At 60.4% G+C, this 13,241-nt stretch overlaps 1 protein-coding gene across 3 annotated transcripts in view; it reads right to left on the minus strand.

Annotated features, from left to right (window-relative positions):
• The window catches only part of LOC117646466 (plexin-B), a 188,299-nt gene that overhangs the window by 69,496 nt on the left and 105,562 nt on the right, over window positions 1-13,241 (minus strand). For all 3 annotated transcript variants that reach the window (XM_034387414.1, XM_034387416.1, XM_034387413.1), the window contains exon 3: window positions 9,581-9,709. In XM_034387414.1, the coding sequence (XP_034243305.1) occupies window positions 9,581-9,709 (129 nt within the window). The remainder of the gene's footprint in view (window positions 1-9,580; window positions 9,710-13,241) is intronic.

Genomic DNA, 13,241 nt, shown 5'->3' on the forward strand with positions numbered 1-13,241 from the left:
TCGGAATCAGTCTGCTGGCGCGCCCCGCGGGGCGACCACTTTATCAACGTCCAACAACTAGTACTGTTTGCTTCGTTCGCCTGTGAGTCGTTTTTCTGTAAAACTGGAGCAAGCGCGTCCGTCCACCATCGACTGCATAGTGCTGTTGCGCTTCTGCGTCGCACTTGTACCCAATGCAGTCGTCGCAACACTCACTCACACACACACACACACACACACACACACACACACACACACAGCGTCCTGACACCCAGTGACAGGAGCCTGTGGGCGGAGCAGAGAGGGATCAGCCTGCGTGGCAGCACGGCACCGCGGGATCAAACAGGAGCAACACACACGCACACACACACTCACACAGGCGCACGGCCAAAGCTGCTACCGTGGCAGCTATGGAGGGTGCCTGGGCAGAATGTCAATTCGACTTTAATGAATGGTAATTCAAACGCCTGCCGGTCGAGTTGCCGCGCTGCCCGATGCTTTGCCCCTTCTCGCCCGACGGCCCCGGACGGCCCCGGACGGGGTCACTGCCTAGTTATAAAAGAGGCCGGTAATGGATGAGATAGCGCAATGCACTTGTTACAGCCGCGGCACAGCCCCACGACTCGAGCAAACAATTTCGAGAAACCACTTCTCATCCGTATTAAACCTTAAACACCTTTGTTGTTGTTGTTGTTTCTCGGTTCGGAAATACTTTTCGCGCTGGACCGGTGCTAGGCGAGCGCAGCGCCGCGGTGGCGCTTATCTGAACCAGTTCCACAACTCATCCCGCGGCCGGCCGGCCGGCCGGGCGCTAACCCTTGCCCCGACCAGCAGAGTCGTCTTCGTCGCTCTGTCTCTCTCGCACTCGTGGGGCGTCCCGTATGGGTGCGAGAGAGACGGAGCGACGACTCTCCGAATCAGCCTGCAGCCGAGGAAAGGAAACGAAACGAGTGCAGCCCGCCCGCCGTCCGTCCGGCGGTCCGGCCGGCCGGCCTCCAAATTATCAAGGCAAGGTCGTCACTCAGAGTGCACCGAAATGGGTACTAAATTACGACGCGGGAGTGCACATCGACGCGGGGACCGTCCAGGAGCGCGCTATTCGCAGTCAACATCGCAGGCGCAACGTTATTCGCAGACAAGAGGACCTCCTTATTCGCACTCGCACAGAGTCAAAGCCAACTCGAAAAACCGCCACATATGCTCTGGAGGCACGCGTCCCTCTCGGAAGCGGAAGGAGGAAGAGAGAGAGAGAGAGAGAGAGAGAGAGGGAGAGAGAGAGAGAGAGAGGCAATTACAAATGAAAGAGCCGGAAATGGCGAACATTGCCCGCGCAAAACAAAGGCTGCAGCACAAAAGACACACGCAGACCAAACCGGCCAAGGGATCAGCATGTATAATGGATAATTACGGAGGCAAAGAAATCGCGCAGCGTCTAGAATTCGCCAATCGCGGATCGCGGGCAGTGCCGGGCAGACAGTGCGCGCGGGATCAAATACCGGATGCGGTCGAGGAGAAAATGGATTCCGAGGAAAACATTTTCTGTCGTGTCCGGCTGCGCTGCGGCAGCGCCGGGAGGAGAACGATATGGGAATAAAAAGGAAAGACCGCATTACTGGACCAGCGAGGATCCATTGTTTTACTTATTATCTGTCTCCCTTGTCCCTGGCGCACCACACTCACTCACCCACACACACACACACACGCGCGGCAGCATTCACTCGCACTTTCGACTGACGTACACGCCGAACACGGCGCCGACCACCACAGCCGCCACGCCCGCCCCGACTGCTCCCTGATGGATGAATTGCATAACTGCGTGCGAGAGACGCGCTCCCTGCCTGGCGACCACCAGCGCCACCAACGGCAGCGACAGCAGGGGCGAGGTGGTACTACTGTAATAGCTCTGCTCCGTTCTGACCCGCACAGGTGCGAATTCAAACCATGTACCCTTTTTTGGCAAATTTAATTGGGAAAGTCTCTCTCCTCTCTCTCTCTCTCTCACACACACAGACACACACACAGACACAGACACACACACACACGCACAGCACAGAAATACCTTGAGAGAACACCGTCAGTGACAGTGGAGTGTCGCCACACTAAATCCATCACTCGGGGGTGTGTCGAGCCGCAGGCAGTGAGGGGCAGGCGATGCCGAAGTGCCGTTTCGTCGCTCCGTCTCTCTCGCACCCCGACGAGGTGGTCCTGGCGGCCCGTGAGTGCGAGAGAGACAGAGTGCGTGAGCCCGCGGGCTGGGAGCGCTGGGCGCTACCGTGCGCCGCCCAAATGAGACTGCCGGGCCCTTGGCCTGGCCCATCCCGGGGCTCCACTAATGAGTAAACTCCTGATTGACAGTAACAGATCGCCGACTGACCGGCACGGACCGACGGCAGCGCAGCGTCTAGAAACACGCGCAGGCGAGGCAGAAAGGCCTAAAGGTGGTGCAGCACTTCCACGAGTTGGCATTCCAGGACGACCTCCGGCATGGAGGCTCCAGGTCCATGCTCTCTCTCTCTCTCTCTCTCTCTCTCTCTCTCTCTCTCTCTCTCTCTGCACGCGCCACCTGGAGGAATGGCTGCGCAGCAGGCCAGCCAGGGGTAGCCAGCACAGGCATGCCCAACGACCAATCAAACAATTAATTATCTCCACTCATGTCCGAAGGGAGAAGCAAGGCGAGCACTTTTTTCTGGTTCTTGTTTTTTTTTTTTCGTACCTCCTGTGCACTTTGCTCCTGCCCTTAGGCCCTGCACACACACCTTCTTTTCTTTCTTCCCGACTTTTTCCGCCGCTTTTTCGAGCCGCGCCGTTTTAACCCACGCCGTATTTAGCGTTTCACTTCAGCAAGCTTCCACACATTCATTCGCAGGGTCGTTTGGCGCAGTGATAAAAACAACAACGCAAAACGAAAACGACGCCGAAAACAACAACAAAAAGGAAGCGGCAAAGACAGCAGAAGGAGTGCGATGCGCCAAAGCGTTTTCCTTGCATCCGTTATAGGCCGACCAAGTACAGAGCGGTGCGCAGTTTACGCGGGACGTCTGGGAACGACACGCACACGCACACACACACACACACGTACACACACAAACACACACGAACACGACACAATTGCCTGCCAATCGCGTAAAACAACGCCTTTGCGGCGAAGCGCCTGGGCTGGGTCCCACCTCATCAAGAAGGGAAGTCCCTCCGTCCACGCAGAGTCCACAAAGCACACGCACGGACACACACACACACACACACAGACGAGGAGAGCAAACGTGTGATAGCGACAAGAGCGTTGAAGAAGCGGCAAGACGAATTAGCCCCACGCAACGAGTCTGTGTGATGTCGGCGGCCACGGAATGTTAAAACAGAACAAAAGAATTAAATCCAGAATGATAATCATGGGACGGGCAATGCATATTACACACACACACACATCCACACACTTATCTTCTAGGAGACCGCTTATCGCGCGATAAACATACAAAGACTAACTCTACACTGACTAATGATGTTGGACGAGGGCGGCTCGGAGTCTCCAGCGCAGACTGATATTCCGAGAGTCCTCTTCGTCGCTCTGTCCCGCTCGCACTCACGGGGCGTCCCGTATAGGTGCGAGAGAGACGGAATCAGTCCACAGCGTTCGGGGCCGGAGAGTGCCGGGCAGATAAGAGAGTCCGCGGCTCAGATTAATACACTCTCGTTTCTCGTCACAGGTGCCGCGGCGTCTAAACAGACGGCGTGCGCTTTCTGCGACGGGGATGGACCGTCAGCGCGCAGCCGGCTATCCGCATACGAGTCAGACGAGAAAACCAGCAACAGCAGAAAAACAAAACGAGGAAAACCGGGCGAGAAATTAAGTTACCCGCTTGTAAGGCTTGTTACCTGGCCGGGGGTACACCGTACCTACACTCGACTGCTAAAATGCGGTGTCCAAGTTCGTAAGTCAGCCATTGTTCGCGCCGATTCGAAGATACAAGCACGAGGGGCCGGGCCGGGGCTGGGCCCGGGGCCCGTGTAGCGAGACCCATTGACCTCTTGGCAGCAGTGTTGCCACGCCAGCCATGCCTCAGCGGGCCAGCCTGGCCCCTCAGCCCCGCCGCACTTTATGAACCGTTCAGCTGGCCTGAGGTTGCCCGGTTGCCCCCAGAGGTTGCCAGCCCTGCGCAGGTGTGAGTCTTGCTCTGTGTGTGTGTGTGTGTGTGCAAGTTGTCGCCCAGTCCATTGAGCGGACTACAATAGGGCGCACTGCCTCGTAAATATGACTGCAATGACCCCTGCAACGCACGGCGATCGTGTGTGTGTGTGTGTGTTTCGCGGGGGGCACGCGGGACGCACGCCAAGGTGGAGGGGGGGGGGAGGCACCAACACGGGGGGCTCCCACACCCGGCCTGCTCGGCTGCAAACTAGTGTAAATCCTCCGCACGCCACACAGCAGCAGGCCCCACAAAAAGACGGCACGGGAAATTCTTGTTCCTGGTGATGTGTGTGTGTGTGTGTGTGTGTGTGTGGTCCCGGCGGCGGCCGTGGGGTCCCGCGGCGGTGGCGGCAGGCTGCGTTGCGGAGAGCAAGGGGCCCCCACACACGCCCCCCGCCCCCTCGGGGGGCCCCCTCTCGCTCCTCGCGGCGCGTCCGAGGACGTCCAAATTCTCAGCGGGGCCTCTTCGGCGCGCTCTCGGCCGCCTTTCGGACGCGGCCACTTCTTGTCAATGGGTGCACACTGCCAAGGCGCAGCCAGGACCGCCGGCGTAATGAATTACACGGGGATTACCGTACCAATAACTCACGCACCACGCCCAACGAATACGCACGCACGCACGCACGCACACACAGGGGCATGCGTGCACTTTGCGTTACATTCTAACGTCCCGGAACGGCGCGAGGAAATGCCGGCGCATGCATGACTACGAGGCTGTAGGCGCAGCTAGGCACAGCTAGGCGACGAAACAATGGCCGATTAAACGGAGCCACCCTTTCTCCTCGGGGCAAAAGACGTATGCGACTCGCAAAAAGGAAAATGGGTTCTTGACGACAAATTTAAATGACCTGTTGGGCCACTGCGCGGTGTCGGCGCCCTCATCAGGCACGGCCTTGATGGGGTCAATCGGGTTCAAGGCGGCGCCGCATCCCAGTGCCCCCGATTCCCGGAAACTGGGCCACCCTTGAACGGAGGGGGGGGGGGGGCTAAGCGGGTGGAAGCGGCTTCCGAGCCGCGCCTCTTTACTTTTATTCCCACGAAGAAGAGAGGGGGGGGGGAGAAATAAGGCCAAACAAAAGGCAACAAAATCGAGAGGAATGATGGAAAGCAAGTCGACAAACGGAATGAATCCTTTGCTCATCCCGGCAGTGCCTGGCTGGGCTCGGCTCGGCAGCCACAGCGGGAGCCACCCACAAGGCGAGAGCGCCCGGCCGGTCGTTGTGGCCGAGTAAGTCAACACCGAAATTGTTTCATTAAGGTAAAGGGCACGGCAAAAAATAAAACGCCGCGCACTGGAATAAGTCCAGTTGAAAGAGGAAACCCTTTCAGCAGAGAGGAGTTTCCGGCCAGGGCGAAAGGGTGACTCCGCCAAAGGGACCGACCCCGCAGTGCACTGACCTAGGTCGCCCGGCGTAGCCAAGGTGTAGCCTCGGACGGGGACCTCGACGGGGACGGCACTTTTATAATGCATCCGAGCGGAGCGGAGTCAGGCCGAGCACAGCCGAACAACGCGGACCTCACCGCACAAGTCACAAGCGTTTCTATGCGCGCACGCACGCACACACACACACACACACACACACACACACACACACACACACGAGGCAGGCGACAACGACGCGGCGACACACGACTGACCTATTCGAACGTCACCTGAACCTGTAGGTGTCGGTGTGTGAGTGTGTGTGTGTGTGTGAGGTAGGGAAGCACAACACGGCGCACTACATGCTCCGCGAGGAAACAAGCGGCGCCTTCGTACTGCGTGTGTGTGTGTGTGTGTGCGCGTGAGCCCCATAAAGTGCCCCTGCACTGACAGATCAAGCCAAAAGCACCATTGCACCATTAATTCCGCCGACTTTAAATATTCGTCGGCAAACGAGCCTTCCCCCCTTTCCTTGACTGTTTTTGTTTTTGTGCTGTTTTGTTTTCGTTTTTTTTTTTTTTCATGCCCTCGACTCCGCGGTCGCCGTCGTCTGCTGCTCGGTCGCGGGGTGATGACGGATTTACAAGGGCGCGCTCGCTCTAGAAGTGCGTCTCGTCTCTCGGTCCTCGTCTGCAGACTTCGGCCGCCGAGGACAGGTGCGGACGGTCGCGCGCCAACAACGCGAATTGCCGCCGGCAGAGGCATGCCGCCCCGGAGGGCCCGGAGGACCCGGAGGACGGGGGCGCAGCGGGTCTCTCACACACGCACACACACACACACACGAGTATGCGTCTTGTATGTATTCAATTCGGGCCATGTATGCATTTGGGGCGGCCAGACGTCGTGGCGCTCATTTTACAGCGCCCTGCCCCACCTCGCCCCGCCACGCCCCGCCACGCTCCACCACGCCCCGGCGGCGGTGCGCTGCTGGGTGGTCGTCTAGTCCCCTTCCACCTCAAGATCCCCACATGTGCCATTTCCGAGAGAAAAGGCCCTTTCCCCAACGTGGGGTCCGAAATAGAATCCGCACACACACATACACACACACAAGCATACACGTGCACTCACACACACACACACACACACACACACACACCTCTATACGAGCGCACGCATGTGCACGCCCCGCCACGCAATACACTATAGATGCTTCGACGGCAAACATCACCAAAGGCCCTGCTTGCACACACGCACACACACATACGCACTCACACACACACGCACACACACACGCACACACACTCCCGCACCGCGCCCGCCCTTCGATTCGCCGCGAAACAACCAACACTTAACGTTTGATACCGCTAGCAGCGCGCGCATACAAGCAGCACACTGACCACGGACCACGTGCAAAGCTGCAAGCACCACCGACACACACACACACACACACACACAGACAGACAGAGGCGCTGCTCAGCCCAGGTATAATGCAAGGCACACAGTCGCGCGGTCGCATATTTGCCGTCGTAATGTCTAAAATTACGATCCGCTTCGTGTGAAGCATGCAGCGGCGTGCAGCGCCGCGCGGCAAAAACGGCCGGCACACCAGCAGCGCTGCAGCGGCTGCAGCCTGCAGATGTGATTTACGGGTTTTGTAATTACAAACACTTCCCGCGGGCGCTCTGCTCGGCGCTCTGCTGGGCGCTCTGCCACTCCTCGCGCGGTGTGCTCCAGGGGCGTGGCGCGCGGTGGGGCAGCACTGCGCTCAGCAGCCAGCGTCCAAGAATTACAAACTCCGTTTAGTAGCCATTCCACGTAAACAAGCAAGAGCAGACTGTTGTTTCGCCAAATTTTTCATAGCGGCTTGATGGGCGGCAGTCTCGCCATTCAGCCCCGTCCACTCTGAATATTCTGTGTGCTGTACTCGCTGGCCCGGCCGCCTGGCGCGGCCCTGGCGTGGCCCCGGCGGCGCCCCGCACGGCCGCGACGTCGCAATGACCAACAGAATAAAAAGGGACACGAGAGAGAGAGAGAGAAAAGAGAGAAAGGAACAGGGAGACGGCGAGGGCACAAGACGGGCGCAAGACAAAGAAAACGACAACCACGACGACAACTGGGAGCAATTTTCCATGAATGAAGAAGAACAGGGCAGAGAGGTCTCGGATAATGGGATTGTGGTCCTCCACCGCCACGGCCTCGACCAGGGCCTCGACCGGGGCCTCGGCCGGGGTCTTCGTGTGCAAAGGGGCTCCGGACGCGCCGCCGGCCGGCCGGCCGGACTGCAAGACCATTTATTTGCAAGGCACGTATATGATATGAGGATGTTCTGCCCGCTGCAAAGCCATATGCACGGACAGAACAAGCCGTCCTCGCCGTGCCTTGCCACGCCGTGCCCGGAGCGCCGGAGCGGGCCACCCACACACGGGGCGCACGACCCCGTCCGCGTTTTCACAGTGTGCTCCCTTTCTGGCGCTGCTGCCTGCACTGCTGCCTTGGCGGCGTGATGGACACGGCGCCGCGCATGCACACGGTGACTGATGCGCAGGTCGCCGTGACGTCACGGCACGCTCCGTCTCTCTCGCACTCGCGGGCCGTGCCGGCGGGGGTGCGAGAGAGACAGAGCGACGGCCGCGGCGGTTCATCTGCTCCGGATAATGACCCCCGCGCCGTCGCCGCTCGCCCACTTTCACTCGCGGCGTCGGCGATCATGACGTCACCCGGCGGCGGTTCGCTGCCCTCCGCGCCAAAGTCCGAGTTGTCTGCGGCCGCCTCGGGCAGGCCTCGGGCCCGCGGGGGTCAAGGCCTTCTCAAGGCCACCGGCTCAGCCCCCGAACCGCCGCGCCGCCAGGCCGCCGCGGATTCGCCGAGTTGTTTGTTTCGCATGGCGGCCGTAAAAAGGGCCGCGCGGCAGAAAGGGTTGAGGGATGGCCCAGAATAAGGGAGGACGCGTGTGTCTGTCTGTCCGTCCGGGGGGCGTAAACTCGACGCCAACTGAAACCGCGTGGCCGCCGTCAGGGGGGTGCGGAGGGAGGGGAGGGGGAGGAGCGCCCACTGGACCGACCCGAGAACACATAGAGATGGCCCAGTCATTACTCATTAGCCCTCCATTAGTTACGCCCTGACCCTCGCTACCGCCAATTGGCGCTCACACACACACACACACACACACATACACACAGAGCGCGGCCACAGAGTCCCCAGCAGGGCTCCTTGATCCCCGTGCATCGTTACCGCACCGCAATACACCGGTAACATCAGCCGGACAGGAAGACTCCCCCGCCGGTACCCGACTACTCCCACCACCACACTGCCCACCCAACAACAGCAAAAACAACAACAGCAAGCAGCGAAAGAAATTGGCGCGGCCGGGCAAAACAAGGTGTGGTTTGGTCCAATCTGCGGAACTTTTTTCCCTCGTTGGTTTTGTTATTACTCCAGGAGTCCACACCACCACACCGCAGTCCTAGTACGTATGTCCCCGTCTCTCTCTCTCTCTCTCTCTCCAAGAGTCCCTCGCAGCACACCACCACGACGGCGCGGTGCAGTGCGCAGTGCACGGCACGAAGGGGTACACAGGCTGCCGGCCAGGTCGTCCCAGGTAGCCCCAGACGGTACGAGGAGGAAAAGACGTGAGTAATGAGGCTGATTGGAGGGAAACGTGACAAGACTGAGGTAGAGGCGCGGTCTCTCTCTCTCTCTCTCTCTCTCTCTCTCTCTCTCTCTCTCTCTCTCTCTCTCTCTCTCTCCCCCCACAGACTCAGAGGTGCCGTGTGTACACCGCACGTTGGTTACCGTCTGCGAGGCGCTCCGTGAATTCCTATTGGGATGAAAATGAAATCACTTCCATCAACACGTCCCGGGGAAGCCCACTTCCGGGCTGCGGGCGAGCGAGTGCCAGCGGTGCCTTGCAGCAGCCCAGCCGGGCACACACTGAATGTTATGTGCAATTTTGTACGAGACATCACAGTTTTTTGTGCACACGAAATTTTCGTACGATTTTTATACGAAAAATTGCACATTTTTCGCCATTTTCGAAGAAAGTTGATGAACCTTACCTTGGCGGACGACAGGACGTAGAGGAAGTCCCCGTTGGGGGACAGCGTCGTGTCCGGCAGGATGGGGTGGCCGGGGTCCACGGGGACGGACTCGTAGTCCAGGGCCTGGTTCGCGCCGGAGATGAGCACCTGCGAGAGAAAACACGAGTCGGTCAGCAACATTCTTTTACAGTGTCACCGTCGATACAATCGAACGGGCATGCCTCTGTTTAATTTTCCTCTAATATGGTAAAGGACGGAGCAGAGGGAGAAAGTAAAAGGCACAAAAAAAGAGAGGGGCAACAAAAGAATCCGGTTGGATGTCGCGAAGGGGGAGCAAGAGCGAGAGAATACGCAAACCATTAGGCGGACAGAGACAGCGATAGGGAATATAAATAGGGGCCCGTTTACGTGGCAAGTTTCGGGGGCGGGATCGGAATAAGAGCAAGCGAGACAGAGAGATGATGATGCAAACAACAAATGGAGGGGATTTCGACGAGAAAAATGAAGGAGGGAGGGAGAAAGAAAGAAACTGGGAACGAGAAAAAGTTGCGCCCACGAAGGAGGCGAAACAGACGAAGGAGCGCAGCGAAAGGGAGAGGTCATCTCGACAGCCGAGGCCCGACCCGACCTACTGCTCCGTCGTGTCTCTCTGTATTGACGAAACTAAGACACGGCCGGAGTAGCGGAGGCACCATCTAGCCGCACCAAAGCGGGCTGACCAGCGGCCAAAGCCTCCCAGCCACCCGAATTCAGAAGAGATCGCCTCTGCCTCTCTCTCTCTCTCTCTCTCTCTCTCAGCCCTACGAGGCGCCCCGGGAGTGCGACAGAGACAGAGCGACGAGTCCTTCGGAATCGGGCCTCAGAGGTCTCGGCAAGGGCGCTACCCCTTGAGGTAGGCCACTGGCAGTGCACTAATTGGTTCGCGTTAAGACGGTGGGGGCGGGGAGGCAACGCGGCTGGGTATTGCCTGTTAGCAGCCCGATTTCTGCACCACCATTAACCGCACTCCGCGGCCCAGAGAGGGTCACTTTCAGCCCCTTGGCCCGGGGCAGCCCGGCGGCACGGCACACCGCAACGCCCAGGTGCATTCCACGCTCCCCGCGGTGGTGCTGCAGTGGCGGATCCAGTGAGAGAGGGGGGGGGGGAGGCGCACTTTTTGCTCACCTAGAGGCAGGGGTAAAGTGCTGCTTTTTGCCTACCTATCAGGCGGCTCTCTAGAAGCCTTTGGCCACCACACTAGATCCGTGCCTGCAGACGAAAACTGCCGCGCGGCGGGTAGTCGTGGGGGTGGGGGGATAGCAGTGCGAAGCAGTGCCTGCCGCCGCGTCAAATCCCTTCTTTCCCCGTCAGACACGACTCCAATGATGCCGTCCCCGCGAACAAGGCGAGGCCGATCCGGGGCGACGGGGAAGGGGGGGGGGGTAGATTTGTACACAAGGACGCCAATGCGACGCCACTGCGAATCCCGACGAGGCGCGCTCGTGCAAATGCGTCAATCCAGCGCCGCGCCCGATATTCTGACAAGTTGGCTCTCGCGAGTCGAGTCTCGCGGCCGAGAGAGACGCGCCGCGTCACCCGCACCATGTCGTCTCCCAAATTGCTGTCGATTTTTCCCTCCCTCTGTTTTCCTTCCACGCTGCCGGAAGTAACGCCCCTCGTCAGCGGGCCCGCCGCACAGTGGGCCAGAAGACCGGCGCAGGCGGCCGAATAGCTCTAGACGCGTTTTGAGCTCCAGAGGCGCTAAATGGGACTCGAACCGAGCGTGTGACCCCACCAATGGATTCCTCGTTCCGGGAGCAATCCATTGGTGGGGTCACACGCTCGGTTCGAGTCCCATTTAGCGACTCTAGAGCTCAAAACGCGTCCGGGATTTTGACCGCCAAGCCTGCCCTGCTGCAGCCTGCTCAAGTCAGCCCCAAACACCCGAGCGGTACCCAGCCAGCCAGCGCCGAGGCGCCCCGGCCGATCCACGTCGAGTCAATGTTGACCCCGCCAATCACAGCCGCCCAAATAGACAGTCCCGCCTTCGGACTTTAGGACCGAGTCGTTGGGGCGCCCGGAGCGCCTAATCCGGGGCCTATCCATCCAGTAGGCGACAGGGCGCCGCCAGCCCCGCCAGCCCCGCCAGCCCAAGAGATCCAGGCGAATTTCAGCAGCGCGCCAGAGAGAGACGCCCGAGCTGTAAAACGAATGGGCAGTAGTTACGGCAACGGATGTAGGGGGAGGGCGGCATGGCGCACCCGCGCACCGCGTCCGGCGAGATGGGCTGCTTGGGGTGGAAGGGGCAGGGGCGGCCCCCGGGGCCGGCGCCGCCCCGCCGCCACGAGTGTTAAGTGTTAAGCGGGCGCTTAGCAACTCTCGGACGATGACAGCCCCTCGTATCCAAATCCAGTCGCGGCCGAGTTGCCGCCGCCACTGCCGCCGTCGCCGCCCACATAAAGCCCCGCGCGGGGCCGCCATCAAAACACAGACGAACACGGCCAAACAATCGTGGGGCCATTACAGTGGCGTCCCCGCGGCCTGCAATGGCACGTCCATAGGCCGGACTACCATTGATGCCACGCCGCTCGGGGCAGGAATGCACTGCGCACCGCGACAGACCGTCCGAACTTCAAAGGGGTATGGATTACCTCGCCGCACACCGCGGCCGTCGCACACACTGCGCTGCAGCGTCGCTTCCCCCGGTCGCCGCCAGAGGCCGCGCGCGCCCCGCCGCCCCCATGCACGCCGTCCTCAAAGACAATCAGCGGATTGACCGATATCGCTGCCCGCCTACCAGTGGAGTGCCGGCATGCGGGCCCGGCACACTGATTCCGAGAGTCGTCCGCTGTCTCCCTCGCACTCGCGGGGCGTCACGTGTAGGTGCGAGAGAGACAGAGCGACTGTCGGAACCAGGCCACTGGTGGACTGCTACCCCAGCGCGCCGGCCTTCGCTCCTCCTTGCTAACGATGTCGGCTCTGCGCTGCTCTGCGTGCGCCACCCGGGGCAGCACACTGATTCCTCCAGTCTGCCCGTCCCTCTCGCACTCACGGGGCGCCCCGTCTGGGCGCGAGAGAGACAGAGCGACGAAAACGACTCTCGGAATTAGTCTGCCGGGGGATGGCGGCTGGCCCGCCCCATTGCCGGGCGGGGCACGTCGGGGCGGACACGGCCCGACACCCCTCGGCCGCCCTCGGCCGCCCTCGGCACCACTCCGTAGATTTAACGGGTTTAACGGATTTGCCTGCGCGGCAGTAACGGATCGCGCGGCCCGGGGTATTTATAGAGCGGACCCAACAACTACAACCACTGCCGGCACTGGCACTGCCAGGGCACTGCCAGGGCACTGCCAGGGCGCTGCCAGGGCACTGCCAGGGCACTGCCAGGGCACTGCCGGCCCAAACGGGGGAAGGGGAGGTCCGGGCCCCAACGACGCCGTCAGGCGGCGACTTGCGCGGCAACTTCGCCGCCATTTCCCCCCCGCCTTCGGACCGAGAGTCGTTTTCGTCGCTCTGTCTCTCTCGCACTCACGGGGCGTCCCGTAGGGGTGCGAGAGAGACAGAGCGACGAAAGGCGACTCTCGGAATCGGTCTGCCGGGCACGCTCGGGCACTGCAGCGGGGCGGCGAGCGCGGCGAGGCACTCGGCCGGCTGTTTTGACAGGGTAATCACCTGCCGCGAGCATTACCCGGCATGATGC

The sequence above is a fragment of the Thrips palmi genome, unplaced genomic scaffold (assembly GCF_012932325.1).
Source record: "Thrips palmi isolate BJ-2018 unplaced genomic scaffold, TpBJ-2018v1 HiC_scaffold_19, whole genome shotgun sequence".
Taxonomy (NCBI): Eukaryota; Metazoa; Arthropoda; class Insecta; order Thysanoptera; family Thripidae; genus Thrips; species Thrips palmi.